The sequence below is a fragment of the Tilletiopsis washingtonensis genome (assembly GCF_003144115.1).
Source record: "Tilletiopsis washingtonensis strain MCA 4186 unplaced genomic scaffold FA09scaffold_32, whole genome shotgun sequence".
NCBI classification, from domain to species: Eukaryota; Fungi; Basidiomycota; class Exobasidiomycetes; order Entylomatales; genus Tilletiopsis; species Tilletiopsis washingtonensis.
In genome coordinates this window covers 12781-39260 of record NW_020312029.1, presented here as the reverse complement: position 1 = coordinate 39260, position 26480 = coordinate 12781, and the positions used below count along the sequence as shown (strand labels likewise).

Genomic DNA, 26480 nt, shown 5'->3' with positions numbered 1-26480 from the left:
GCGCCTGTCTGACACGAGGAGCGAGGCGCGAGCGCGTCCATCGGAACGGCTCCTGAGCAGCCGTCGGAGCGCGCGGCGGGCCGCCGCGCGCGCACCGCGCGTCAGACTGACCCCACTGCCGCGTGCGCTTCATGCCTGCTGCCTCAGGAGTGAGGCTGCGCTGCTGGCGATAGCGGAGGAGACGGACTGGCCGGTGCAGGCGGGGAGCAGCAGAGCGTCCCGGTTCCCATGTGCGCACTCTACGCGTCCTCGGGGCGCGACGCGCTCTTAAGGCGGCACCGCTCCCTCCCTCATCTCTTCTTGCCCGCTCACCTCCGCTCGACTCTTCAGGCCGCACATCGAGCTCCTCGCATCGCAAAGCTCTTCGCGCACAACGAGCCCTAGCACAGCGACTCGCATCATGACGTCGCGCAACTCTCAGACTCCCGCGCCCGACGGCTCGCTCTCGCGCGCCTTCCGCGTGCCGTCGGCCACGCCGGCGCCGGCGCCCTACATCAAGCCCGACCCCGATGCAGCTCCTCGACTGCCGCGCGGCGCCTCCGCCACGCCTGCGCCCATCTTCCAGCGCTCCATGAGCGTGCGCCCGTCGAGCTCCAGCCGCGCAAGCAGCATCGGACCGCTCCGCACGCGCGCCGGCACCGTCGACATCCCTGCCCGGCCGCGCAGCAGCATGTCTCGCAGTGAGTGAGACCGTGAAGCAAGCCGAGCCGAGCTGCGACTGACGACGTCGCTGCAGTGTCCACGCCGATGCCCTTCCGCAAGTCGGCGACGCCGGCGGGACGAGCGCGCTCAGCCTCGGTCGGCGCGAGCCTGACCAAGACGCTCTCCTCCCGTGCGCCCTCTCGCATGCCTTCTCGCGCGCCTTCTCGCGCACCTTCTCGCGCGCCGTCGGCCATTCGCAGCCTCCTGGCGCCGCGCGCAGGCAGTGTCGCTCACCGCAGCGTCAGCCGTGCGCCGTCGGTCTCGCGTCGCGGACAGCAGCAGCCGATGGAGACGCTCTACGAGGCCGGCCACGCTCGCGCTGCCAGCTGCGTCAGCTCGATGCGCAGCACGCCTGGCATGCAGTTTCATCAAGTCAACGAGAACGTCGAGATGCCGTACGTGTGGCATCGCTGCGCTGCGCTGCACTGAGCTGTGACTGACACTGCCGCATGGCAACAGGCCTCCTCGCGTGCGTGCTCCTGCGCCTCCGACTGCGGCTGTTGCTGTCGACTCGGACTCGGACTCGGACCCGGACACCGGCTTCGAGCTCGTCGCCACTGCGCTTGCGCCGCAGTACGACGTCGAGCCCCAGCGCGGCAATACGAGCGCGCAGATCCACATCGAGGTGCTCGTGCGCGGCGGCTCCGGCGAGGTCAACTTCAACAGCCGTTTCATGGTCTACGCCGACCAGATCACAGCTTTCAATAGAGGTCTCGACCAGATGTTCCAAAGACTGCTGAACCGCTTCAGCGCGTGAAGCCAAGCTGGCATGACACCACGCCCACACGTGTCAACTCAAGACCGAGACTGCTACTCACTCATGCCGACCGCCCCCCCCCCCCTCTTCCTGCGCGCGCCCCATGTCGTGCTGCGTCCTGTGCACACACTGCTCGTGATGACTCGATCGATTCTACCGCTTCCGCTCGCTGCTCCACTTCCAGCTCCGCTTCGGCTCGCCGTCCTCGCCCGCAGGCAGCTCCAGGCCGCCCTTCGTCACCGTGCCGCGCGCCACTGCGTCCTTGGCGGACGCCTCACGCGCCGAGACCTTGCGTGCGTTGCCTCCGCGCGTCGCCATGAGTGCGCGCACGGTCTCCAGCTTGTGGGCCGCGGTGCGCAGCGCCGCTAGCCGCCCTTGCCGAGCAGCGAGCATCGAGACCTGGTACGAGGCATGCTTCTCAAACGCTCGCGAGCCTGGCGGTCCGCTCGCCTCTGCACTGGCGTCCGAGTCCGAGTCCGCATCCGACCAGTCGTCGTCCGAGGCCTTGCTCTTGCCCTTCGGAGACGAGCGGCCCGCGGCGGCCTTGCCTCTGCTTTTTGAGCTCGAGCTGCCTGCGCTCGAAGGCCCTGCCTCTGCCTCGAGAGAAGCAGCGGGTGCTCTGTACTTGCGCACTGCAGGCACGCGCGTCTGAGCAGCTGCAAGACATACGCTGGCCAGCGTCTGCACTCACCCTCGTCGCGTCCGCCTTCACACCACACAGTCTTCTTGCCCATCGCGCCAACGGTGCCCTCCTCGCGCACAACGTCTGGCAGCAGATTGGCCGCACGCAGCGTGGCAGCACGCTCGGGCTTGTCGGCGAGCCATTCGGCACGCAGATGCGGCAGCATAGATGCGATGCGCTGCTCCAGCTCGGCGATGCGCTTCGTCTCGGCACGCAGCTGCGCCTGCACGTAGGAGGCATCCTGTGTCTTGAGCAGGGCGACGACGTCGACCGGCAGCGCCGTCTCCGTCTCGCGGTGTGCCAGATGTGCGCCGTTCTGCGTACAATCTGGTCAGCATGGGCAAGCACCTCGCCGTTGCCAGTGTTCCCCCACGTTCCGCGCGCCGCCACCGCTGCAGACTGCCCGCGCGGGCACGGCGGCTGAGTGTTTGCACGGGCACTCACGTGCTGCTTGCCCTTGACCATGGCAAAGTAGAACTCATCCTCGTTGCGCGTGGCGGCCTTCTGCCGCAGGCGCTGCAGACGCAGCTTCTTGCTCTCGTGGTCGCGCGCACGCAGCACGTAGTCCTTGTGCTTCTCGAGCAGGCCGAGCTTCTTGCGGTGCGCCAGCTGCGCGCGCTCCTTGTGCTGGCGGCGATGGATGACGTTGCGCAGTGCCATGGCGGGCAGGATGCGGGGTTGGCGGCGGGGTGGGTGAGGGTGTGGGAGTGGAAGGAAAGCAGGCGCAGCACAGGCGCAGCTCCGCGCAGCGCCGGCAACATTTTGGCTGGGCGCCGCCCGATGTGCTTAGTCAGCAGGCCCGATGCGCGGCGCAGCGTGTTGAGTGCGCCTCGGACGCGACGCGCGCGCGCCAACACCTGCGCCTTCCCTCTCCCCACACCTCCACCGCCCGCTCTCGGCGCCCTCGCCAGCCGTCCAACAGCAGCACCGCATCTCTGCATCTGTCTGCTGCTCGGCTGTACTGCTCTTCTGCCAGTGCTGAGCATCGAAGCGCTGCGTGACGCTACGCATCGCGCGCTGCCGCGGGACACGCACACGCCGCACCTCGCACCCTCCACGGCGACAACTCTGCGCACGCCCGCTCTGCCGCCGGCTCTCGCTTCTCCTCAGCTCTTCACTGGAGCTCGCAGCCATGATGCCGCCCGCACAGCGCGGCTCGTCCAGGCCGCAGGCGCCGCCTGCTGCGTCGAGCGCTGCGCATCATGCGTTCCCTGCCTCGCTGCACGAACGCGCCATCGATCTGGCCTTTGACTCATTGTGCGTGCTTGTGCCACACGGGCGCTTCATCTGATCGGCTCACCCACGCTCTCGCCAGCTTCGACGACTTCATGCGTGCGGGCCCCTCGTCTGTGCCGCAGCCGCCTCTGCGCGCGCCGTCGCCGCCGCGCCGCTTCGAGGCTCTTTCGGCTCTCGTGGCTGCGCCGCAGCCGCACCTGCGTCCGCCGTCGCCGCCGCGCCGTTTTGAGGCGCTTTCGGCTCTCTCGGCAGTACCGATGCGCCTGCGTCCGGCGCCTCCGGCACCACAGCACGAGCTTTGGCTCGATCCGAGTCTGCGCGCTGAGCCGCTCGCCGGCACCGACGAGGGCCGGATTGCTGCGCGATCAACGCCGCTGCCGCTGCCGCTACCGCCGCCGCTCGCTGAGGGTACGGCGCCGGCCGCGTCGCAGCTGCACCCCTGGGCGCCGCCCGACTCGCTCAAGCAGGAGCCGCGCTCCGTCTCGCCGTCGTTCAGCCTGGCCGAAGAGGCTGCCGCGCTGGCACCACCTCGCGAGTACGACGCCAGCCTGGCCGACGACGAGCGGGGCCTTCTTGTGCCTGTCAACGCTTGGCCGCCGCTTTCACCGCAGATGCATGTCTGCGTGGCGCGCCTTGGCGGGCAGTGGACGCAGCACCTAGCGCAGCGCATGCCGCCGTACCACGACGGCACCGCTATCGTGTCGCTGCCCGAGCCGCCCGAGGTCGAGTACCCGCCGCCGACGGTGCTCTCTTACCGTGCGCTGCTGCGTCGCCAGGCGCGCGCTCGCGAGGTCCACATGCCCGCCGACCTGCGCCGCATGTGGATGCTGCGCGTTGCCCACCATCGCGGCGCCATTCCGCCGCCGCCGCATGGGTCGGGCCGTGTGATCCTGCGCCGCAACCTGCCCGGACGCAAGATCCTGCGGTAGCCGGCAGCGAGGCACAACTTCCCAGACAGGAGCGTGTGGTGCCATCAATCGATTCCAGTGATGGAACGGGGCAGCCAGGCGTGGCTGTGTGTCTGAGTATGTGTGGTCGCGTGTGTGCTGTGTGAGTAGGCCGCCAGCGAGCAGAGGGCGCGCGTCTGGCGAGCGCGGCGAGAGCAGGTATTACAAGAGGGCCAAAGAGTGACGGCAGACGGGGAAAAGAGCGAGCCCAAAGACAGGGCGGCGCCTGGGGAGAGAGAAGGCGAAGGGAGAGGGAGATGCAGCAGGGCGAGGCACGCGACGAGCGTCCTAGACGCGCGCCATCCGCGCCGCGTCGGGCTCGGCGAAGATGCTCATCTGCGGGCGGAAGTCGTCGCCGATGATGTTCGACAGGCCCTGGAAGTTCATCTGGCGCGGGCTGGCGGCCGTGTAGCGCGGCCAGAAGAGGTTGCCGAGCGCGTTGGGGTTCGACGTGCTGACGAAGGCCGCCAGGCTCTTGCTCGCCTGCGTGCCGGCCGACATGGCGGCGAGGCGCGCCGGCACGAAGTTGTAGGCGCCGAACCAGAACGGCGGGTCCGCGCCGTGCGTCGCGCCGACCTGGTTGTTGACGTCGGGCGCGGCGTACGTCTCGTTGAACTGGTACGACCAGACGGGCGAGCTGAGGCCGCGCAGGCCGTTGCGGCCCGTGTAGAGGTCGAGGAGCGCACGGCGCTTGCTCTGGAAGGCAAAGTCGCCGAGGATCGAGGCGAGGCGCTCGTACTGGTTGCCGGCGCCGAGGCGCGAGTTGGGGCTCGAGTAGCCGGGCCAGTAGGGCGCGCCCTCGCGCGGCACGTCCTTGTATGCATCGAGGATGCGGTCGACGAGCGCGTCGACGCCGGCCTGGTTGGGGTCCGTGAAGCCGATCGTCTTGACGTTGTTGTGGATGCCGGCGGCGTCCATGACGCGCGACACGAAGATGGTGCCCTCGTCGCGCGCGTTGCCGATGAAGAGCGGCACGTCGGGCCACTTGCCGGCGCGGATGGCCGCCGAGGCGCCGCCGCGCGGCTGGTACACGCCGTCCTGCGTCACCTGGAACGGCTGGTTGCCGGCGTAGTACTTGGGGCCCTGCACCCAGTAGAGCGACGGGTCGGGCGTGTTGGACGGGTAGAAGGCCAGCTCGCCGAGCTTGATGGCGTCGACGCCGCGCAGGCAGTCAATCGTCGGGCTCGAGCCGCAGCCGGCGGCGCCGGCGATGCGCTGGTAGTTCTCCTCGGCAAAGTCGCTGTCCGACGGCGGCGCGGGCAGCGACGAGCCGGTGCCCGAGAGCATGATGGCGCTGCGGTAGATGGGCTTGCCGCCCTCGCGGCCGTCCTTGAGCATCTGGGCGCCGACGTTCATCGCGCCGGACGAGTGGCCGCCGAGGGTGATCTTGTCTGGGTCGCCGCCGAAGGCGGCGATGTTGTCGCGCGTCCACTCGAGCGCCGCGGTGACATCGTGCAGGCCGGCGTTGACGACGGCGCCGCCCTCGCCGGCGCTGACACGCTTGCCCGCGAGGAAGCCAAACGAGTTGCCGCGGTACTGCGGCGTGACGACGATGATCGGCTGGCCCTGCAGGATGCTCTGCAGCACGAGGGCGGTGGAGTTGTACGAGTTGGCACTGCCGCCGATCTCGCCGCCGCCGAAGAGCCAGAAGAGCACGGGCAGCTTGCCGAGCTGGCGGTTGCTCGCGCCGAGGGGCGAGTAGATGTTGAGGTTGAGGCAGTCCTCGCTGCGGTAGTTGACCGGGTCGCCGTCGTTGAAGTGCAGGATGTAGTTGTTCGGCTGCGGGCACGCCGGCGGCACGGCCGTGGCGTTGTGCGACGCCGAGCCGGCGGCGAGCTTCTGCGGCGCACGGAAGCGCAGGTTGCCGAGCGGCGCCTGCGCAAAGGGCACGCCGAAGAACCACTCCTGCTGGAAGAGCGGGCTGGAGCGCAGGCCCGTGTAGCTGCCCTGCTGCAGCTTCACCGTCGGGCCGTCGCCGAAGGACGTGAGCACGCCGCCGACGAGGCCGCCGACATAGCCGCCGTTGGACGAGTCGATGCTGGGCAGGTTGAAGGAGCCCTGCGGCAGCTTGGGGTCGCCGCCGAACGCGGCGCGCACGTTGTCGGCCGTGGCCTTGGCCTGCGACAGCGGCACCTGCGCCAGGCGCAGCGCGGCGCCGGCGAGGTTCGTCATGGCGGCGCCGAGCACGTTGGCGCTGTTCTCGAGGTTGCCGAGCAGCGGCTCGGGCGCGGGCGCACGGCGGTGCTCCATGCGCGGCGCCGGCGAGGCAGCCGCAGCGGCGGCGAGGCCGAGCGTGGCCAGGACGCTGAAGCGCATCGTAGCAGGTTTCCAGAGGAGAGACGGAGGGAATGAAAGGAGAGTGGGGGATGCACACAGCAGGGAGTGATGGCGAGAGCAGCGGCAGACGCGGCGAGCAGCGCTGCTTATAAGTAGGGACGGAGCCAGCGCGCAGCCCTGGGGCGAGGAGGTGTGCTGCCCGTGCCGGCCTGCACCTGCTGCCCATGCTCGGAGCGCTGCAGGCACCAGAGCGCAGATGTGTGTGGCAGCGGCACCCGGCCCTCGGCAAGGTGAAGAGCACTCAACTGCCGCCGGACTGTGAGACGCAGCGCCGCGCTTGCGCTTGCGCTGGCGGCGTGCCTCCGGAGGGCAGTGCATGGAACACTTCTCAGGGGGCGCACCGGCGAGGCGGCAGAGGGCACACACCGAGAGGGGCGTGTGCGCCTGCGGCCTTCATCCTCGCGGCCGTCGCCGCTGTCCCGGTGCCGTGGTGCGCCGTGCGTCGCTGACTGCGTGCTGCGATGCTGCTAGGCTCGCGAGCCTTCTTTCACCTCGCGCCTGCCCCCGGCCGTGCGAGGTGTCGGCGTGGACGCGCGCCGGCGCCAAAGCGACGCTCTGTCTCGGCAGCACGCTAGCGAAGACGGCGCGGCGCAACCGCGGCTGCTGCTGCGGCGCTCCCGATGCTCTCGCGCTCAGCGTGGTGCGGCAGCAAGCTACGCACTACTCCGCCCTGACATGTGCCCGTGAGCGTCGCGAGCTGCATCTGCAGCGCTGCTGGGAGGCCGGCTGCATCTACTCTGCCTCGGCGGGCGAGCCGCACCTGGCGCTGGCACGCGCGGGGAAGCGCGGGCCCTGCCTAGCGCTGCCCGCAGGAGCAGAACGCATCAGCTTCCCGTCTCAAACGACGAGCTCGGCCTGAACGACGTCCAGTTGACCGCATCTTGCTTCTCGTCTGCTGTCCGTGAAGCAGCGAGAGATGGAACAACGCATCAGCGCAGGGGCAGGCGTAGAGTTTGCGCTGCAGCGCGCCCGTTGTTGCGGTGCGCGGCACCTCATCAACTGCCGCGCTTGCTCGCGCGACGAGACCTTCACTCGACGTCTCAGGAGGGCAAGCGAGAGCAGCCAAGCATAGCGCAGCCGCGCTGCTTGTTGGGCACAGGCATGCTGGCGCCGTGCTGGCGCCGTGCCGCCGGATGCTTGGCCCCAGCGACGGCGGCGGCGTCTGCTTCCGCTGCGGCAGGCGGAAAGGAAGCCTACGCGCCGTTCATGCGCGCGCGGCTGATCCTGCAGCGCAAAGAGGCCGTGCCGAGCGAGGATGGGTGCTGCTGTGCCGAGCCGATCCTCCTCACGCCCTGCGATGTAGAAATGGTTCGTCTCGCTGCTTCCGTCGCAGACCCGCAGCACGGCAAGAGCGCTGCACTGCGTTGCCTCCAAGGCTCGCGTCTCAGCCGCTTCAGAGGCAGCCCGCGGCCCAGCGACGCGCTCCTCTCACGTCGCGACGCGTTGGCAACGGCGAGCAGCGCCCAAGGCCCTCCGCCGGCCGTGCGCGCTAGGTAGAACTGTCGCTCGACGGCACAACGCTCAGCGCGGGAACGACACGGTGCTGTTTGCGTGACATGAGCGGCACGGCGGATGATGGTGATGGAGGAGCACGCCAGCGGGCGTGCTAGAAGGGCATCGGCGCGCTGCTAGCGCCTGCGCTGCCGCGTGCCCGGCGCGTGCTCGAGCGGCTGCGGCATGAACGCAGCGGCCGCTCAGCCGCAGGCGGAGGCATCTCTGCGCTCCGTTCGCCGCTGCTTGCCGTCTCGGATGCAGATGCACTCAGCACAGCAGCACTGCCGGCGGCAGCACGGCTGCTGTCTGCAGACCGCATCTCGCATCTCGCGGATCAGCGCACCCTGCCCCGCGTGGCCGCCGATCCCTTGCGTTGACTTGCTGTCGTAGCGTGAATAAGAATAGCGAATGCCGGCGCCGCTTAGGGCGCAGCAGGCGCGCAGGCACAACGAGGCGTGCGTCAGGGCCCAGGGGCAGCGAGGCGCCCAGCACAAGCCGTCTCGCAGATGGAGCCGCGATGATGGGCTGCAAAATGCTTATTCCTCATCACACCGCGAGGTGCGATCTCCGCACACGTCTGAGCGCATCGTCCAGCACCAGCTCCTCGTGTCCCCACCGCGCTCGCCGGCGATGGCGCAGACAAGCTTGCACAGTGTTGGCGTCTGCCAGCGTCCATCGGGCTCAATTTGTGCCTGCTTGGCTCGCTGTCGTGGTGTGACGGGCCCGTGCTCGTCCGCGCTGACGCAGTGACGCTATGCGCCGGGCTGCACGCCGCACGGAGCTTCGCACCGGCCTTGCCGAGCCGCCATCGCCGTATGCTGGCTGCGAGCGGGCGGGGCCTGCCGCTGTCATGCGGAGCAGCTCGTTCGGCAGCTGCAGAGGCTGAGTCGGGGCCGCGATGCGGCTGGAACGAAGGCAGAAGCGCTTGTGGTTGCGCCGCCGCGTTGGCGCGAAGGCGCTTGCGTGAGAGCGCCGGCTGCCTTTGAGCTCCGCGCCCGCGTCCGCTGCCGAGCAGCATCATCTGGCGCCTGCGCACCCCGGCAAGAGGCCGCGCCGCACCACGTCGCCGTCGTCGATCTCGCTCACCTGGAGGCGCTACTGACGCTGCATCTGCTACGGCGTCCTGGTGTGCCGAGTCGCCATTCATGCGGCAGCAGCGCGAGGCGCCGTCCTCCTGTGAAAGCAGCGAGGCGAACGCGTTGGCGCCGCATCGAGGCGCACTTGCCATGCGTCAAATGTACCGTCGTCGATGCGGACGGAGAGCAGCGATGCGCATGCACTTTGTGCCTGTGCCTGGGAGTCTGAGTGCGGCTAGCTGTGCACCGGCACCAGCAAGCCTCACAGCAGCGCTCGAGGGCTGACGTTGAGCTCGATGGCGCGGAGCGAGCCACGCGTTGTCTCCCAGCGCGAAAGGAAGCGCCAGGTGAACACAGTGACCATTCAAAGTGCTCAGGCTGTCTTCCAGAAGCTCCATGGAAGAGCTAGGTCTGTACACGATCAGCAGCGCCTTCGAACGGAACATGACCCCTTCCTCGGGACTCGTCGCTACTTCGAAACGCGACAGGCGTATTGCCCGCCTTGATGCGCCTCCGACCCGGCATATGAGACTCGCACTCCTGCCAGCTCCCAGACTGGGAGTAAGCTACGTCGAATCCTTGAGACGAATAGGAAGGGGGATTATATAGAGGTAGCAGCCGTGCATTCGCTTGGCGCCGCGTAGTGGGACACTCGTCCATGTACGCAGCTGATCGCCGCTGCACGCACACACATAGAGGCGTCGTGCACACCGGGTGCGCGGCTGGACAGGGGCTTCTGAGAACGGCGGGCCACTCGTGAGTCTATCCGGGGGATTTCGAACGGGAAAAATTGCCACTCGGACCCGTTGCACGCCTCGTACAGCAGGCGCCGGCTGTCCGCAGTTGCTCGCGCGCGCGGCGTGTGCCTGCGACTGACGCTCGCGCGAGCACAAAGTCTGGCAGAGAAGCAGGGCACGGTAAGCAAGTGGCTCTGCAGAGATTCGTCTTATGCTCTGGCGTCCTTGCCGGTTGCTCTCGAGACGCGACGATGCCATCGTGCGGCGCCAGGGATGGCGAGGGAGGCGATTCGGAGGCGAGGCGTCACTATCAAGATCGCCGGCGGCAGGAGCGGCGGCGGCGGCGGCGGCGGCGATCTGCGGCGGCGATCCCGCGGATGTGTCCGGCGGCGCTCCGCATCATCAGCTTGCCGCCGTTAAGTCCGGGCCGCGCAAACCTTACGATCTTCGCGCACGCTCGTCAGCGTCGGCGACAGGCTGCATTGCGACCACATCACCTCAAAGCACCGCACAGCTCAGCACCGCACGGCGCACTCGTGCCGCGAGACGCGCACACCTGACCGCAGCACATCGGCCACAGCGCATCGGCAGCAGCGTGACGCAGCCGCCAGGCGCACTCGCAACGCCCCAGGACTGCGCCACACCCAGCGCTGGACGAGGGCATGGCCGGCACACACAGCCCGTGGGCGGCAGGCGATGCAGGCGCCGGGCCGTCTCGCGGCGTTGCAGCGCCGCCGCCGCCGCCGCGCGAAGAGCAGGAGCACGAGCTCGCGCCACTCGTCATTGTGGAGGGCTTCCTCTGCGCGGCGTCGAGCTTCCTGTGGGGCGAGTTCGCCGTGGAGATGCAGCTGGGTGAGCAGCACAGACGAGCGCAGAGGGCTGCAGCAGATGGCAAGCGGCCGCAGCACCCCGGATCGCCCCCACAGGCGCCGCGCCGAGTCATCTGGGCGCCTATCGGCCCCGTGTCTAGCATACACGACCGCGCCTGCGAGCTCTTCTACTCGCTGCGTGGCGGCACCGTCGACTATGGCGCGGCGCATGCGGCGGAGCACGGTCATGGGCGGTGGGGTCGCTCGTACCCGCCGCAAGGCGGCGCATACGCTGCATGGAGCGCGGAGCGGCCTGTGCATCTCGTAGGGCACTCGCTCGGCGGCGCCACGATCCTGAAGCTGCGCAGCCTTCTCAACGCCGGCTTCTTCGACGACGTGCTCCAGATCGAGACGCCTGCAGGCGAGCCATCGCGCGCGGCATACATGGTCCGCTCCATCACGACGATCTCCTCGCCGCTGCGCGGCACACCACTCGTCTATCTGCTCGGAGAGCAGCCGTCGCCCTCGCCTGCAGTCCGCTTCCTGAGCGCCGGCGACATGCTCGCCAAGACGGTGCATCTCGCCGTCTTCTTGCGCGCGCACTTTGCTGCTGCACGTCGCGTCCTTCCCGACCCACAGGCCGACGCCTGGGCCTTCTCAGGTGCACGATCTCATGCGGAGCTCGTCGACAGCAGCATTGGCAGCACTGCGCAGGCAGAAGCACCGCCGAGTGTGTCTGGCCGGGGATGGAGCTGGCGCGCAGGCTGGGGACTGCCGTCTCTGCTGGGCAATCTCTGGCGCAGCGAATGGGCAGAGGGCCGCGACTGCGCGCCATGGGACTGCACGCTGGGCGAGCGTGCCCGCTGCGAGCAAGAGGAGCCCGAGGCATGGATCGTCGGGACAGAGCAAGGGAGACATGCGCCGACTTGGTTCCGCTCCTTTGCTTGCGTGCGTAGTCTCGATGCGACGTTTCGCCCCGCCGAAACTGATCACCTGCGAACAGTACATGACAGAGCCTGTCGAGGCTCTCGGCACGAGCGAGAGCGCACCTCGGCCGCGCATGCACCAGCCTACCACAGCGTTCCAGTGGACACTCTCGACCGCGCCGTTGGTGCTGACGTCGCGCCTCCTGGGCCGCTTCGACTTCTCCGTCGCCCGTCCCTCCGAGCTTTTCCCAGGCTCTTCCGACCACAGTGCCGGCAATGCGCTCCTCGACGCTTCGCGGCGAGCAGCGACAAGGCGTCCGCACGACGACTCGGGCTACAGCTCGCCCGGACCGCAGCAGCCTCTGATGCCTGCCTTTGAGGAGCTCGACGAGAAGTTGGCGACGGCCGCATCCGAGCATGAGCATGAAGCCTGGTACGCCAACGACGGCGTCGTGCCGCTCGCATCGCAGTACCATCCGGGCAGCTGCGAGCAAGTGTCCTGCCTGCACTCGCTCCACCTGCCCGAGCAGCACCTCGCGCCCAGCCTGGACGTCGCCTTCTCTGCCAAGTCCTCTGCGGACAGCGGCGCGCTCTGGCACACTTTCTCGCGTGCCGCGACGCTGCTGTCCAACAGACTGCGTCATGCTGTGCCAGACGAGGAGTCACTCTTCGCTGCGCCTGCATCGCGAGCTACCGCACCGGCGCCTCCGGCGCTTCCACCTCCCGACCGCTGGGAGGTCTTCCATTTGCAGGACGCCTCTCACGCGAGCCTGTGTCCGATCTGGAACGGCGGCGCCCGCCAGCGTCACTTTTGGCGCGGCATGGGCTGCTGGCTCGTCGACGTGGATGCCTCAGCAGCCGCTCTAGCCTGCGAGACGTCCACACCGGCGTAGGCTTGACGCCGCTCACATGCACCGCTCGCGCCGAGACGGATGGCCACTGCAGTCTTGCGGCGGCCAATCAAATACCTTGCTCTGAGATGTCATGTGGCGAGAATGCTGCGGTGTCGCTGTCTGGGTGGCGGCATGACGCTCCCGTACACGACGTGGCAAACTCACAAACGGCACCGGGTTGGAGGCCAGTGGCTGCTGGTGCAGAGTGCTGTGTGTCCGCCCACGCTCACGAGTCAGGCTCGACGAGGCTGGCCTCCGGTGCAAGCAGGCCATGCTGTCTCCCGCTGTTCGCAGGCGTGCAGGCGTGGCTTGCAACCCCTGCCGCAGCACATCCTTGGGCTGATTCCCCAGCCGTCCCGAGAGCTCATCGCTCGTCGAACCCGTCATACTCCTGTCGCGCAGACGCGACAGGGTCATCTCAAGCTCGTGCCAGGAAGGGGCAGCGGAAGGGTTGTCAAGCGGCGTGGACCGCACGCCCAGCAGCTGGGCCGTGCACACTGCTCAAGCGGGAGTGCGGGACATGCTGCGCCCGAGTGCGCCCGCTGCGTTTGCCCTCCTGCTGGCGGAGTGTGCCTGGCTCCCGGATTGCAGCGTTCGGGACGCCCCTGCCCCTCTCACTCGGCCGGGAGATGACCGCGCCGCCAGACGCATGCCAGCCCCTGCTCCCAGCCTGCTCGTCGGCGATGCTTTGGGTCGGTGCGGCCCGCCCGGCGCCAGCGCCGACGGCGATGGCTCCGCTGCGGCGCATGCGGCGCTCCCCGCACTGCAGCTGCGCACCTCGCACTCAGCCTGAGCTTGTCCAAGAGCAAGAGGGAGGTGTAGGTTGACACCCCCGCCGCCTCCGCTCCAGCGCTCAGAGCGCTCGGCGCTGAAGGAGACCCTGCGCTCCCGCGGCGGCGCCACGGACGCGTGCGAGGGCAAGGCACGGCTCGTCGCATTCCATGCAGTGGAAGCCGCGTTAGCGCGCCCTGGCGCGGGCCCTCTGCGCTAGCGCCAAGCCACAGCGCCCATGTGCAGGGCACGCTGGCGCAGGCGCAGGCGAAGCGCTGCTTCGTTCGGCCTCTGCCGCCGCGCTGCAGCGCAGGCGCAGCGTGCAGAGGCAGCGTCGCAGCGTTCAGCCGGCCGCACCGCGTCTCTCGCCTGCCCCTGAGCGACTGCTGCTGTGCTGCGCTGCGGTGCCTCGCTGAGCAGATGGCGATGGTGCTGCATCGGCTGCCATGCGTGCGGCGCGGTGGTGGGCGATGGGTAAACGCTGCGCAGGGCTCAGAGCTGCGCGCTGCTGCTCTGCTGCCTCCGGCCCCGCCTGCCGCCGCCGCATTATCGCTCGCTCACGCCTTCGGGGCCGCTCCGGACCGACGAGGGCTGCGATTTTTCCGCGTCGGATATGCTCTGCGCCGTCGAGCGCCGCTGGATGCGGATGCGGCGGGATCGGCAGCGAGTGCGAGATGGACGCTGCGGCACAACAGCACCCGGGCGTCGAGGGGGCGCTCGGAGGGGATCGGCGGGTGTCGCACTTGCGTGCTCGACGGCGCAGGCGACGGCCGCCGAACCTTCTGCCTTGATCATTGAGGCGGCGCTGCTCCACGTCGCAGGCTGAGCGGCAAACGTGGGCGGAGCCGGACGCCGGGAGGGGTGCGATGCGCGGACGTGCGAGCGCCATGGTGGAGCACGCAGGAGGCCGTGCCGCACAGGGCGACACCGGCATCGGGAGCTGCGCCTGGACCACCGGCGCTCGCGGGCGACGGCTTACGTCGGTGCGTTCAAGGGTGCGTAGGCGGCATGCGAGGCGGCGTTGAGCGGCTGTGGTACACGGCATCCGGGCGTGCGATGCCTCCTCTCCTGCAGCTGGGCAGATACAGAGGCAGATGGGCGGCCTGCTCTGCGCGCTGCGCCGCTCCAAACGCCGCCGCCGACGGCCCCGCTCGCCGGAGGCAGGCGGTCCGGCGAGCGAGCAGCACCACCTCGCAGTCGCAACGGCAGACTGCAGCATTTCCAAGCAGCTGCCTCTGCAGGAGGGCTCAAAAGCGCAGGAGCTGCAGCGAGGCATCACGCCTTGATGCTTTGCTGCTGCATCGGCGCCGCTGCACGGCTGCGGCATGCAGCGGTGCAGATGGCGCACGCCGAGAGGTCCAGGCCGCTGCTGCAGTGCAGTCACCGCGGCCGGCGGCACGGGCGGCGGCCAGGGCCCAGGCCTGCATCCTTGCTGCGTGCCCGCCGAGCGCGCGCGCGCGTGTCGAGATTTGCATTTTCGCTGCACGCTGCGCCGTCGAGTATCGCCGCGCTCGAAGACCGCATCGTCGACGCCCCACGCTGGGCGGCCGCCGTCGCCGCAGCCGAGCATGTCTATCGAGCTGGACGCAGGGGCGAGTATCGCCGTGCTGCTCGGCAGAGCGTGCTGGCCGCGGCCGACGTGTCGACGTGCTGCTTCTGCCGCAACAAGACTGCCGCGCAGCCGAAAGCGCGCGACAGGGGGCGTCGCCTCGCGGCGAGAGCACGCCAGGCGCTGCATGCGTGCCGCGTGCTCGCCAGGCACACACGCCGACTTGACTCAGATGATGCATCTGGAGTCCAACTCCATCCGAGGCGCCTGGGTGCAGCATGGCGCTGAGGCTGAGGGCCTCCGACACGTGCGGCAGCGGCGGGGCTGCGCCATGCTGGGCGCGCTGGGCGTGCCGCTGTCGCGGCTGCGTGCTGATTGACGGCGCCGCAGAATTAGCTTACGTCGCAGACGTGCGGCTCCGAGAGGCGAGAGAGGCATGTCAGGAACGCTCGAGGGAAGGAGGGGATCGAATGCGACGTAGCGCGCGCAGGCGGGCCGCGCCGACGCTGAGATGCTCTGGGGTGCTGTTCCCATCAGCGCCAACCTCAGCGGCCACCGCACCGTTCGCCAAATGGGGGTCCGGCGTGGGAAGGACGATCGTTTGGCGAGCGCTGATCGCGCTGCTGGGCGCTGGGTGCTGACGAGAGAGGTGCATGGGCGATGTTTGCACGCTCCAACGCGCTGGGCGTCGAGCGCGGCTTCGGTGCAGGCGCCGCAGCGCAGCGCGGCGCCGGCGCTCCTGCCGACACAGGCGCCGTGCCTGCGCTCGCAGGGGCGCGTCGCGGGGCAGAGGTGCCGTCGGGGTCCGAAAGCCACACGCAGCGCCGCTGCGCACGCCCTCGCGCAGCGGAGAGATCTCTGCTGCCGCGCCAGACGAGCGCCAGAGCCGCACATGCAGCACACTCGGCGGGTGCTGCACGACGGAAATAGCTGCTGCGGCTGCGAGAGCGCACTCGCGACGCCCACTGCCCGAGGGTTCTGCGAGCAGAGTGCCGCGCGTGCCTTGCGCTCTCGCGTCTGCACTTGCCGGCGCCGGCGCGGCTTCTGGCGCTGCCCGTGGCACGCCGTGTGGTACCAACTCCAACGCCGGTGCCGCGTGCTGTCGGCGTCGGAGGCTCGGCGGCAAGGGTGCGTGCGGGGGAGAAGGAGCAGCCGGCGGCAGCCGTGCTCTGGATGCTGGCGGAGCGGCCGCTGCGCTGCGCTGACACGCGCACGAGCAAGGCGGGTGCGAGACGTGCGGCTGCGGTGCGTGTGCTGAATGCTGCGCTGCTGCGGGGGACACGGGCGGGCTGCCGCAGCAGGCGCGGCAGCAGCACCCGCGCACGCCGCAGGGAAGCCGCCATCAGCCACACGCGGGCGCCGCCGCATCGCGCGTGGTTCGGCGAGTGCCGGCGGCGTGCGTGCGCCTGGCCCTCTGGCGGCGCGACGATTGCCGCCTCGCCGTGCGCCGCCCGGCGTGCGGCGCTCCCCGCTCCGCAGTGCAGCGCGGCAGGCGAGGGGCGCGTCTCGCGGGTGCATCAGGTCATGCCCGCAGCTGCGTCTGCAGAGGATGCGGGAGAGAGAGAGAGAGCAAGCGAGACAGAGCGCTGCCTCTGCAGCAGAGGTGCAGACTGGGGACGGGTGCAGCCCCTGCGCCGTGCCCTGGCGCAGTCCGCTGCCTGCTCCGCCCTCCGCCGCTCCGCCGTGCTCCGCGCTCCGCGCCTCCGCCCGTCTTAAGGGCCCACGCCGCCCGCTCGGCCCCGTCTGCTGGCCCCCGCCGCTCTCCCTCCGACTCGTCCATCGCAGCCCTCCTCCGTGCGCACCGCCGCTCCTTCATCCTCGCCTCTGCCTCTCGCGCGCGCCGCTCACGACGTCGCATCCGCCAGCCGCAGCACAGGCACCGAGTCGCCCGCCCCGAGTGTGAGTAGCGCTTCCTCGCCTCTCGGCGCCGAGAATAGCACGCCGCGGCCGGTGCCTGCTCCTCAAGCACGTCTGCACCTGCCGGCCCGCTCTGTCCCGACGCTGGTCGCGGCGCGGGAAGGTTGCGCGGGCCGAGTGACAGGGGGCTCCCCGTGCCGGGGCAGCACTTGGACGTCGGCCGGCCTCGGTCTGCGGGGGGTCGCTGCGGCGCGTCAGGCACGCGCGAGGCACGGCACGCCGTGCGCGGCGGCGAGCTCTCGCGGCTCTCCGCCTCACCGCCACCCCCTCAGCCTCGCGCTCGCCCAAATCTTCGTGCCGCAGCTGGCTCCGTCGCCCGGCCGTCGTTCGGGCGGGTCGCTCTGATTGCTTGAAGCCGTCCTTTCCGGACGGCTCCTTCGCGCGGCCATGGAGCCGCGGACCCGAGTCCATCGCAATGGCACCGTGGGGATGGCAGCTTTTCGTCCGGCCCACCACATGCTGCTGCGGCTGCCGACGCCATGACCTCTGCCCAGCGCCGCACCTCATGCTCATCCCCATCTTCTCCCTCAGCAGACACCTCGCACCATGTCCCGTCCTCTCTCCGACACCGGCTACTGGGCACAGCAGCAGTCGGCACAGCAGCCGCACTACTCGAGCCACATGGACGCCACGTCGCTGCCGGCGTCGTCGTCGTTCTACGCACCGACGCAGCCGGCTCCCTCCTCCAGCGCCGGCACCGGCTACGGGCAGCAGCGCACCGCCGCGGCCCAGGGCGGCAGCTACGGATCGCCGCTGTTCAACAACTCCGCCTCGGGCGCCGCGCCGCTTCTGACGGCGCACCAGCAGCACAGCTACGGCGGCGTCGCCCCGACGTACGCCGGGCAGCACCACACCTCGGCGGCGCAGACGTCGTACGGCGGCTACGCGGCATCGCAGGCGCAGCCGCAGCAGGGCGTCTACGCAACCTCGACGTCGTCGAGCTTCCTGCCTCTGCCGGGTACCAGCTCGGCACCGACACACGGCGGCATGTACAGCCACAGCAACGGCAGCGGCGGCAACGCGTCGCAGCAGCACTACGGCTACGCCGCCGGCTCGCCCGAGGCGCTGTACGGCATGCACAGCTCGTACGAGCACGTCAACGGCGGCCAGCACCTGCAGCACGGCGGCGCCAACGGCGGCATGCAGACGCGCCCGAAGCGCAAGCAGGTGAAGAACGCCTGCATCAACTGCCAGAAGGCGTGCAAGAAGTGCGACGAGGGCCGGCCATGCTCGCGCTGCGTCAAGTACGGCCTCACGGACTCGTGCCAGGACAGCTCGCGCAAGGAGCGCAAGCGCGGCATCAAGCGCGGGCCATACAAGCGCCGCGCTGCCACCATCACCGGCGTCGCTGGCGGCGCCGCCCTGGGCTACGCACCCGTGAACGGTGCCTCGACCCGCGCCGACGACTCGAGCCGCGGCGCCTCCAACTCGAACAGCGCGAGCGCCAGCTTCGCTCGCGGCAGCCCGAGCGGCTACGGCAGCAACGGCGACGTGGACAACTCTGCCTTCGCCGGCTCGCCGCACTTCTCTGCCGCCTCGGCACCGCCGCTCCACCACACGTCGTCCTCGCCGCACATCTACGCACGCGATCAGCCGCGCAGCGGTGGCTACGAGCGCCGCACCTTCGCCGAGGAGCACCAGCTGCAGCAGCAGCAGCAGCAGCCGCAGCGCTTCCAGGACTCGATGGGCGGCCACGACCGGTCTGCGTCGACGCCCATCGGCTCGGCAGCCTCGCGGCCTCTGGCGTCACCATCGCTGTACTCGAACGGCTCGCTGCACCAGCTGCCGTCCCTCGGCGGCGGCGCCGGCGGCGTGTCTTCGCCAGTGTACGGCAGCGCCGCGCAGTCGTCGCGTCTCGGCGGCTCCGGCGCAAGCGGCGCCTCGCTCTTCTCGCCGCCCATGCTGCCGTCGTCGACCGGCCTCGGCGGCTCCGGCTCGTACGCCGGGCACTCGTCGGCGCACCACCGCCTGCACTCCGACGGCTCGTACCCGAGCACGCCGCGCACGCCGCTTCTCGGCACCGAGTATGTGCACCACCCGCCGTCGACGACGGGCGCCACGGGCGGCGCAGCGGGCATCGTGCCGGCGCACACCGCCGGCGCATTCCTGCACCCCCAGGCGTCCAGTGCGCAGTTCGCGCTGCACCTGCCGCAGCGGGCGCGCGCCAACCCCGGCGGCCCAGCGCAGCACGACTCGGTCGCCGCTGCGCTGTACGGTCCCGCCGCTGCCACGGCCGCCCGTGCCGCCTTCCCGCGCCTGGCCCCGGGCGCCGAGGACGAGCTGGCACCCATCAAGCCGCGCCTGCCCCTGCAGGCCTGAGCGACGGGCCCGCTGCTCCTCCCGCACGAGGCCTGTCCTCTCCCAATACGCATCCGCACACATACTTCCCGACCCGTCCGTCCCCCCCGCCCCTCGCGTCCCCTGTTCCCCGTCCCCTGCCGTGTCTCGTTGTACCGAAAGCCTACGCGCCTCTTGTTGTACTCCAGCGTCTGCCCATGCATTGCACCTATATTTACTGCGAACACGCTGCGTGAAGCCCCCTTGGGCACGTCGACCTCTGCGGCACAGAAGAAGGCGCGGCGGAGGCGGCCCCGTGTCCTTCGCTGCCCAGGCACCCCGTGCGAGATCTCTGGCAGAGGATGTGTGGGCAGGCATTCGTCTCGCTCAGTCCTCCGCTGCGGGCAGTATAAGTGTGCCGTGCTTGACGTGGGCGTGATCCTTCGACCTGGCGTTCTCGTGGCTGCGATCATGCTGCCGCGGTGTCGGTGACGAGGGCCACCTCACGCTGAGGCTGCGCCAAGCACCGCCGCGCGGAGGTGCGTCGTGGCGCGCGCAGCAGAGCAGCGAGGGCGGCTGTGCTGCGATGCGCGCCGCGGCCGCCGCGTGCTTCTTCTCTCTCGCCTGCACTGCCACTCGCCGCCGCTGTCGTCTCCACCACGGCCAGCTCGCCCGTTGCGCTCTCGCCCGTTCTCCCGGCTCCCTCTCCCTGCGCCTCGGCTTCTCTTGCGCATCTTGGGCCAGACCTGCGCTTCTGCGACCCCCGCATCCGCGTGCGCCTCTGCACGGACCGCCTCGCGCGCCATGCGTCTGCCACTGGCGGGCCTCGCTCTTGCCCTGCTGGCCCGCAGCGCGTGCGCCTACACCGTCGAGGTCGGAGATGCGGACCCGCTGCGCCAGAGCTGCTCGGGCATGTGGAGTGGCCCGGGCACGGCGATCGAGAGTGAGTGGCCAGCGCTCGAGCGGCGAATGTGGATGGCGGCGGGGATGCGCGGCGGGAGAGGCGAATGTCCTACCGCGCCGGCGAGCCGAGGAGATGTTCAGAGCGTTCATCGCTGCGCGTGCGGCGGTGCGACTCGGCCGCCGATGAGCAGCCGAGCAAGAGAACCTTGGGCGAGAGCCTCGCTTCGGCGTCGGCTCTGGTGTGTGCGCCTCTCTGCGCATGCTGCTGACGCCAGTCTGCGACCTTAGTCAAGTTCAGCGCCCCTGGTCCCGCGACGGTAGCCACAATAGTGTACGAGTACGACGACTTCCCGAAGCTGGGCAAGGCGGGGCTTGAGAAGGACTTTCTCGATCGGCCAGTGAGTGCCGCAGCGAGGTCGCACAACGCAGCGTGCGCCCGACTGACCGCGAACCTGGTGGCCGCCTGCAGCTGCAGACGTACATCTGCACCGCCAAGGCAGTTGCGCAGGGGCTGTGCAAGGCAGAGCAGCAGGGCGACTTTCTCGTGCAGGGCGACTCCACCGACGGCACAACCATCGTCAAGACGCGTGTCGAGCTCGACGGGAAGAGCGGTCAGAACACGGTGAGCTGCGCCTGCCGTGTGCTCGGCCGCCATGGCGTGCTGCGCGCTCCCTCGGCACGACGCTCCACGGAGCCGCCGCGGACCCACGATGCTGACAGACACTGTGCCTGCAGACTTACGCCGTGACGAAGACGGGATTCTACTGCGTTGGTGCGGGTGGGTTGCGGTCTCGCAGGCTCCCGTGCCTCCCCTGACAAGCGCCCCTTGCCGCGTGCTTCGTACAGCTGCGGTGCCCCTCGTCACGGCAGGATCGACCGAATCGGCGTTCACCGCACGCATCCACTTCCGCAATGCGTTCAGCGGCGAGCTCCCTGCGGGCGAGTGGCCCAAGCTGCAGGTGCGTCAAATGTAGCGCCCGCGACCGCTCGTGGTGCACGCGCTGAGCTCGATGTGCGCAGTTCTACTTCACCCTCACGTGCCTGTACATCCTGCTCGGCGCCGCATGGGGCTATCTCTGCGTCAAGCATCGTGACGAGTGCGTCTCGTATCCAAGCAGGCCATTCTGCTCGCTGACTTTCCTCTTGTCAGCCTACTGATGGTGCAGCATTTCATCTCTGCCCTCATGACGCTGCTCCTCGTCGCCAGCGCCACGCAGTGGCTCTACTACCGGTATCTCGACACGCACGTGATGGACTTCTGGCGCATCGCGTCGCTGGATGGCCAGGCCAGCGTCACGAGCATGGCGCGCTTCCTGCTCGTGCTCACGAGCATCCTCGACGCCACCAAGACCAGTGCGAGTTTGGCGATTTTGCTCTGCGTCTCGATGGGCCTCTCCGTGGTCCGGCCCAGCATCGGGCCCGTGATGCGCCGCGTGCAGCTGCTGACCGCCGTGCACTTTGTGTGCGGCGTGCTCTACTCGATCGGCATCGTCATGTGGGTGCACTGTCGGATCCTCCGCTAGCCGGGCGCCAGCACTGACAGCATCGCCGCAGGATCCTCATTGACACGGGCGGCGCCTGGGTCTTCATGTTCATCTTCCCGCTCGCATTCACGCTCTCGTCCTTCCTCATGTGGACGCTGCATGCGCTCAACGCAACGATCGAGCACCTCGCTGCGCGCAAGCAGACGTACAAGAAGATGATGTTCACCAAGCTGTACCGCATCCTGCTCGGCGCAGTCGTGTCCATCTTTGCATTGTGCGTACAAGCCGGCGCCTTGGCAGAGAAGCTCGCGCGCTGACAGCATGCGCCGCAGCTTCGTCATCACGTCGGTCGCGTTCACACAGGCTGGCGGCGAGACGTCGGCCAGCGCATGGCCGTACCGCTGGGTGCTGCTGGACGGCTGGCTGGGCACGGTGTACTTCATCGGTGCGTGCTGCGTCGATCGCGCGCGTCCAGCATCTGACTCCCCTGCTCGCAGTCTTTGCTGCTATCGCCTGGGTCTGGCGCCCGACCGGCAGCAACGCGCGTCTGTCTATGTCCGACGAGCTGGCTCAGGACGACGACCTCGACGCGGAAGACTTTGAGATCGATGGTGCGGCCGTGACGCTCCGGCAGCGCATTCTAACTGGTGCTGACCCTAGTCCACCGATGCAGAGTTCGGACCGCATCACGACCGAGAGGCGGACGAGGAGGAGGGGCGGGCTCGGCCGCAAGGCGGGGCCGGCGCGGCGCCGTCCTCTGCACCGACCACTCGCACAGGAGTGAGCGATGGCGCGACCATGTTCGCGCTGGAGGGCTCCGACGACGAGGAGGACGCCACGCCTCGAACCGCATCGCGCGGCACGAACATGCGCCAGGCCCAGAACGAGGGACTGGGCGGGCGTGCGGGCGAGGGCGAACGGCAAGGCTTGATGCAGCTCGGCGACGAAAGTCGCGAGACTCTGGTGCCGCCGGCCCACGCCGACAAGCGTGCGGACTGAGGGGGGCGCGGACACTGAAGGCACATCCGGAACACGTCCCGCGAGCAAGCGCTTAGATGCTGCACTCTGTCTCTATCGATAGCAGCGTCAATGCCACCTGCGAGTCAACAAGGCTTCTTCTGGGTGATGTGCGCGGCGGACAACTGTGTGAGCCGTGACCCTGAGCCGCTCATCTGCACCTGCAAGCAAGCAGAGGCGAGGCAAGGGCATGTTATTCACACGCCGGCGAGCTTGAGTTCCTTGCGCAGGCAGCCGGCGAAGGACTCGACGTGAGCGTCGTCGAGCATCGTGTAGTGTGCACCGTCGACATCGACGAAGCGCAGCGGGCCGTTGACGTACTGCTGCCACGCGTCGAGATGATTGCGTCGCCATTCCTCACGCGTGCCGAGGCCGGCGAGCGGCACGGCGACGAAGACGGTGGCGGCGCACGCGAGCTTGCCCTGCGGCTCATAGACCTGCGCCGAACGTGCCAGATCTGCTGCGACGTCGATCCAGCGATGCAGAGCGCGAGCGTCCAGACCTAGTTCTAGCAGGCGCGCCGGCGGAGCGGTCTGGCGCAGCAGGTCGACGACCCTGGCGCACGCGTTTGACTTGACGGACTGGGAGTGTCCTTCGCCGTCTGGAGGGTGCAGAGCTGCCGGCGACAGCTGCCGCAGCTCTCTCTTCTCCGCGATGTGCAGCCGCAGAGGCTCGACGTCTTCCGAGGGAACGAGACCGAGGAACAGCGCCAGGTTGACCGCAATCTCGTCCCAGTCGAGCTGCCGCATGCGCCAGCTGATGTGCGGCGGAATGTTGAGAAGGCCGGTGTACTTGACATCGCGGCCCTGTGCCTCGAGCAGCTTGCAGATCTCGAACGCCACGACACCGCCGCTGCAGGTCAGAGTCAGCAAGTGAGTGGAAGAAGAAGGAAGGGCAGTGCAAGCTCACAAAGAGTAGCCAACCACCGCATAGGGCCCGCGTGGCTGCGTCGCCACGATGGCGGCCGCATACGCCTTGCACATGTCGTCGAAGCGTGCGAAAGAGCCGGAGGGGGTCAGTGAGGCACCCGAGGCGTCGACGTCTTTCGGCTCCGAGCCCAGCCCGCGTGCTCGCAGCGCAAAGATCGGACGCTCGCCGCGGAAGCGCTTGGCCAGGTTCAGAAAGACCAAGCACTCGCCCACGCCGGGATGAATGAGGAATAGCGGCGTGCCATGCCCCGACGTGCTCAGCGGCACGATGGGATCGTAGGGCTCGGCCGGCTCCTCAGAGCTCGCTCCATCCGTCATGAGTGATGTTGACGCCATGCTCTTGGCAAGCTCTCTGATTGAGGGATGCCGCAGGAGTTGCGTCACGGGCAAGTCCGAGTCCTTCCGGCCGAGGATGCTGGCAAACGCAGAGCGCATCCGCATAAGAGCGAGAGATGAGCAGCCGAGCTCGACGAAGCTCGCAGTGCAGGAAGGCGGGTCGGCGAGGGCAAGGACTTGCTGCACCGCTGCGGCCATGTCGGTCTCGAATGCGCTGCGCGGCTTCGCACTGGCGCTCTCCACGGAAAGGCGACGTCGCTTCGCCTCCCGGAGAACGGCCTCGAGGTCTCTGTACAAGCCCGCAGCGAAAGCGCCAGCGATGCGTGCGCCGGAGATCTTGCCGAGTGCACTCTTGCCGAGCTCTCTGCGGTCGAGAGGCAGCACGGCCAGCGGTGGATGCCCTGCGGCGAGCCACGCTGCACGTTCAACCTGCAGCACTGGCTCGAGCACGTTGGCTGGGTCCGACGGCAAGAAGGCGACGAGATAGGACTCGGTCGCGGCGTCCGCCGGCCGATACGGGCACACGACCGTGAAGGTGTTCTGCACGCCATCGATGTGGCTCTCCTCGATGCCTCGCTGAACGTCTGCACAGGCTACGCTGACGCCGTTGATGTTGAGCACCTCCTTTGATCGGCCGACCAGAGAGACGACTCCGTCTGCGGAGATGCGCGCTCGATCTCCCGTGCGGAACCAGCCGTCGGCAGTGAATGCTTCTGCGTTCGCTTCAGCATTGCCGAGGTAGCCACGGGTGATCGATGGCCCTCGCAGGATTAGCTCGCCGGTCTCGAGGCCGTCATGCGCGGCCAGATAGTCGCCGGCGAGCAGGCGCACCTCGAGGCCGGGATATGCGAGGCCGACTGGCGCATTGTCGAGCCCGACGTCAGCAGGGCTGCCCGCAGCGCGATAGATGCATCCGGCCTGCAAGAGGCGCTTTGGTGAGCATCATTCAGAGCGTCAACGAGGTGATGGCGACTCACACTCGTCTCCGTCATGCCGAAGCCGGCAACGAGCGGACCGGAGGCTGCGCCGAGCTTGAGGCAGAGCTCGTTGAAGCGCACCGCCGTGCGGTGGGGCACGGCCTCGCCGCCGCTGACGAAGACTCGGAGTGTGCGGAGGGACGGCGCTGTGGTGTTGCTGCGCGTGCCGTCCCTGTGCTCGCCGTCCAGTCGAAGCAGCAGCTGCGCGAGAAGGAAGTTCGGCGCAAATGTGTACGTGATCGCGAAGGCATCGACGAGCTCGAGCAGCAGGAGAGGCCGGCCGATGATGTCTGCCGATCGGACGTGTACCTGTGCGGCACCGTGGAGCATCGCGGCCAGATGGATCTCCGTCAGGTTTGCCACGTGGTCCGGCGCAATGAAGTTGAGGTAGCGAGTCGAGCTGTCCGTGTTCAGGCGAGCGGCCTTGGAGCGCACGGCAGCTAGCATGTTCGCGTGCGTCAGCTGCACGGCCTGCGGTCGAGAGGCGTAAGCACTAATGGACGCGGCTTCGTCTCGGAGGCGGAACGTACCTTGGGCAAGGCAGTGGAGCCAGACGTCAGCATAAGAGCTGCGACATCGTGCTCGCGGCGGGAGAGCAGAGGTAGGTCCTCGCCGTGCAAGTCGATCGCCGACGGGCAGAGAAAGCCGTCGATGGTGGTCACTCGCAGGGCGCACTCGTCCCACGAGGCCATGTCGTCCCTCGCGGCCAGAACGAGCGGCTTGTCGAAGAGCGCAGAGAGGTGCGAGATGACCGCTTGTTGCCGGTTCGGATCGGGATGCGGCAGCGGGAGCGGGCAAGGCAGGGCGCCGAGCCACTGGCACGCCCACCAGGCTACGAACGCAACCCAGTGACTTGTGGCAGCGTGGATCAGCACGATGTCGCCTCTCTTGGTGCCTTCAGCAGCCGCGAGGTGCGATGCCAGACCTCGCGAGCACCGGAGCAGGTCATCGTACGAGCGTGTTTGCGCTGCAAAGCTGGAGGAAGCTGCGGCGCTGCCGGCGCCGTCAGGTGGTTGGGCGCCAACGAAGGTGAGGGCATGCGGAGAGCTCGCAGCAGTCCGAAGGAGATCAAGGACATCGGTCATGGCTATGCGGTGAGGCCTGCAGCGAGAGTGGTCGAAGCAGAGAGGGGTCGATGCAGGACGGGTATATAAGGCGACCCTTACCTGGCCCCTATCGCTGCGAATCATTCTGCACGGCCGGGTCTGCGTCTCACAGCATGCAGCACCTGCGTCGCCCGGTCGAGAAGCCGCACCGGCGCGGAACCCACATGCGGGGTGACAGCCGGCGGCTGCGCCCTTGCGGCATGCGCGAGTGCCCACATCGAGCTTCCTCCACGCCAGCTCGAACGCTGAGCAGGCATGTCAGCACCTCGGCCTGCCTCCGCGCTGCCGTGCTGTGCCTCGTTTTTTGCCTCATGAGTGCCGCACAGTGCCCTGAGTTGCTCCCAGCTGCGGAACCTCTAACGCCGACGTGCGGCAGTGCCAAAGCACGAGGCGGACGGGGCGAGTGCGGAATGCGGCTGTCGGGAGGACGCGCTGGCGGTAAGGCGAGCCCCGATGCGCACCAAGACGCCGGCGCGCCGCACGGGCCAGGCGTCCATCTCCGCGAGCGCCTGTAGCTCCGCTGCGCTTGGCGAGGCTAGAGCGCGAGGCTAATTCGGGACGCAACCCGGAGAGCGCAGGTGGTGGAGCGGAAGCAGCGGCAGCAGCCGTCCCTGTCGC

General features: G+C 68.8%; 8 protein-coding genes across 8 annotated transcripts; 5 read left to right on the top strand and 3 right to left on the bottom strand.

The window, feature by feature from the left end:
* Positions 1-400: 400 nt before the first annotated feature.
* FA09DRAFT_363701 (hypothetical protein) lies at positions 401-1502 on the top strand (the record flags this gene model as incomplete). Its single annotated transcript, XM_025745619.1, has 3 exons — positions 401-680; positions 737-1097; positions 1162-1502. The coding sequence occupies 3 exons, from the start codon at positions 401-403 to the stop codon at positions 1457-1459; spliced, it is 939 nt and encodes a 312-aa protein (XP_025594734.1). The 3' UTR covers positions 1460-1502.
* A 55-nt stretch (positions 1503-1557) lies between these two features.
* On the bottom strand, positions 1558-2855 carry FA09DRAFT_332963 (hypothetical protein). The gene is made up of 3 exons (XM_025743664.1): positions 2586-2855; positions 2151-2457; positions 1558-2091 (listed from the first exon to the last, which is right to left on the bottom strand). Exons 1-3 carry the CDS (start codon positions 2799-2801, stop codon positions 1613-1615), a joined length of 1002 nt encoding a protein of 333 aa, XP_025594733.1. The 5' UTR covers positions 2802-2855; the 3' UTR covers positions 1558-1612.
* Positions 2856-3018: 163 nt separating this feature from the next.
* FA09DRAFT_332962 (hypothetical protein) lies at positions 3019-4364 on the top strand. Its single transcript, XM_025743663.1, has 2 exons — positions 3019-3398; positions 3457-4364. Exons 1-2 carry the CDS (start codon positions 3274-3276, stop codon positions 4304-4306), a joined length of 975 nt encoding a protein of 324 aa, XP_025594732.1. The 5' UTR covers positions 3019-3273; the 3' UTR covers positions 4307-4364.
* On the bottom strand, positions 4347-6690 carry FA09DRAFT_332961 (alpha/beta-hydrolase). The gene has a single exon (XM_025743662.1). The coding sequence runs from the start codon at positions 6638-6640 to the stop codon at positions 4613-4615; it is 2028 nt and encodes a 675-aa protein (XP_025594731.1). The 5' UTR covers positions 6641-6690; the 3' UTR covers positions 4347-4612.
* Positions 6691-10451: 3761 nt separating this feature from the next.
* FA09DRAFT_347461 (alpha/beta-hydrolase) lies at positions 10452-12678 on the top strand. The gene is made up of 2 exons (XM_025744806.1): positions 10452-11725; positions 11781-12678. The coding sequence occupies exons 1-2, from the start codon at positions 10631-10633 to the stop codon at positions 12594-12596; spliced, it is 1911 nt and encodes a 636-aa protein (XP_025594730.1). The 5' UTR covers positions 10452-10630; the 3' UTR covers positions 12597-12678.
* A 4412-nt stretch (positions 12679-17090) lies between these two features.
* FA09DRAFT_332959 (hypothetical protein) lies at positions 17091-19353 on the top strand. The gene has a single exon (XM_025743661.1). It carries the CDS (start codon positions 17380-17382, stop codon positions 19150-19152), a length of 1773 nt encoding a protein of 590 aa, XP_025594729.1. The 5' UTR covers positions 17091-17379; the 3' UTR covers positions 19153-19353.
* Positions 19354-19732: 379 nt separating this feature from the next.
* On the top strand, positions 19733-22616 carry FA09DRAFT_313634 (hypothetical protein). Its single transcript, XM_025740735.1, has 11 exons — positions 19733-20053; positions 20302-20411; positions 20483-20635; positions 20749-20785; positions 20860-20972; positions 21034-21110; positions 21164-21508; positions 21568-21771; positions 21830-21942; positions 21995-22108; positions 22171-22616. Exons 1-11 carry the CDS (start codon positions 19915-19917, stop codon positions 22494-22496), a joined length of 1731 nt encoding a protein of 576 aa, XP_025594728.1. The 5' UTR covers positions 19733-19914; the 3' UTR covers positions 22497-22616.
* A 95-nt stretch (positions 22617-22711) lies between these two features.
* FA09DRAFT_303064 (acetyl-CoA synthetase-like protein) lies at positions 22712-25841 on the bottom strand (the record flags this gene model as incomplete). Its single annotated transcript, XM_025740429.1, has 5 exons — positions 22712-23069; positions 23142-23366; positions 23424-24697; positions 24757-25227; positions 25287-25841. 5 exons carry the CDS (start codon positions 25839-25841, stop codon positions 22712-22714), a joined length of 2883 nt encoding a protein of 960 aa, XP_025594727.1.
* Positions 25842-26480: the final 639 nt, after the last annotated feature.

Bases quoted from the DNA above. Each gene is read 5' to 3' on its own strand.
- FA09DRAFT_332963 (XM_025743664.1), bottom strand. From the start codon at position 2,801: ATGGCACTGCGCAACGTCATCCATCGCCGCCAGCACAAGGAGCGCGCG. The intron at 2,458-2,585 runs GTGAGTGCCCGT...GATTGTACGCAG, and splicing joins TGGTCAAGGGCAAGCAGCAC to AACGGCGCACATCTGGCACA. The intron at 2,092-2,150 runs GTGAGTGCAGAC...GCGTGCCTGCAG, and splicing joins TGAAGGCGGACGCGACGAGG to TGCGCAAGTACAGAGCACCC.
- FA09DRAFT_332961 (XM_025743662.1), bottom strand. From the start codon at position 6,640: ATGCGCTTCAGCGTCCTGGCCACGCTCGGCCTCGCCGCCGCTGCGGCT.
- FA09DRAFT_332959 (XM_025743661.1), top strand. From the start codon at position 17,380: ATGTCCCGTCCTCTCTCCGACACCGGCTACTGGGCACAGCAGCAGTCG.
- FA09DRAFT_332962 (XM_025743663.1), top strand. From the start codon at position 3,274: ATGATGCCGCCCGCACAGCGCGGCTCGTCCAGGCCGCAGGCGCCGCCT. The intron at 3,399-3,456 runs GTGCGTGCTTGT...CGCTCTCGCCAG, and splicing joins GATCTGGCCTTTGACTCATT to CTTCGACGACTTCATGCGTG.
- FA09DRAFT_347461 (XM_025744806.1), top strand. From the start codon at position 10,631: ATGGCCGGCACACACAGCCCGTGGGCGGCAGGCGATGCAGGCGCCGGG. The intron at 11,726-11,780 runs GTGCGTAGTCTC...ACCTGCGAACAG, and splicing joins GGTTCCGCTCCTTTGCTTGC to TACATGACAGAGCCTGTCGA.
- FA09DRAFT_313634 (XM_025740735.1), top strand. From the start codon at position 19,915: ATGCGTCTGCCACTGGCGGGCCTCGCTCTTGCCCTGCTGGCCCGCAGC. The intron at 20,412-20,482 runs GTGAGTGCCGCA...GGCCGCCTGCAG, and splicing joins AGGACTTTCTCGATCGGCCA to CTGCAGACGTACATCTGCAC. The intron at 20,973-21,033 runs GTGCGTCAAATG...CGATGTGCGCAG, and splicing joins GCGAGTGGCCCAAGCTGCAG to TTCTACTTCACCCTCACGTG.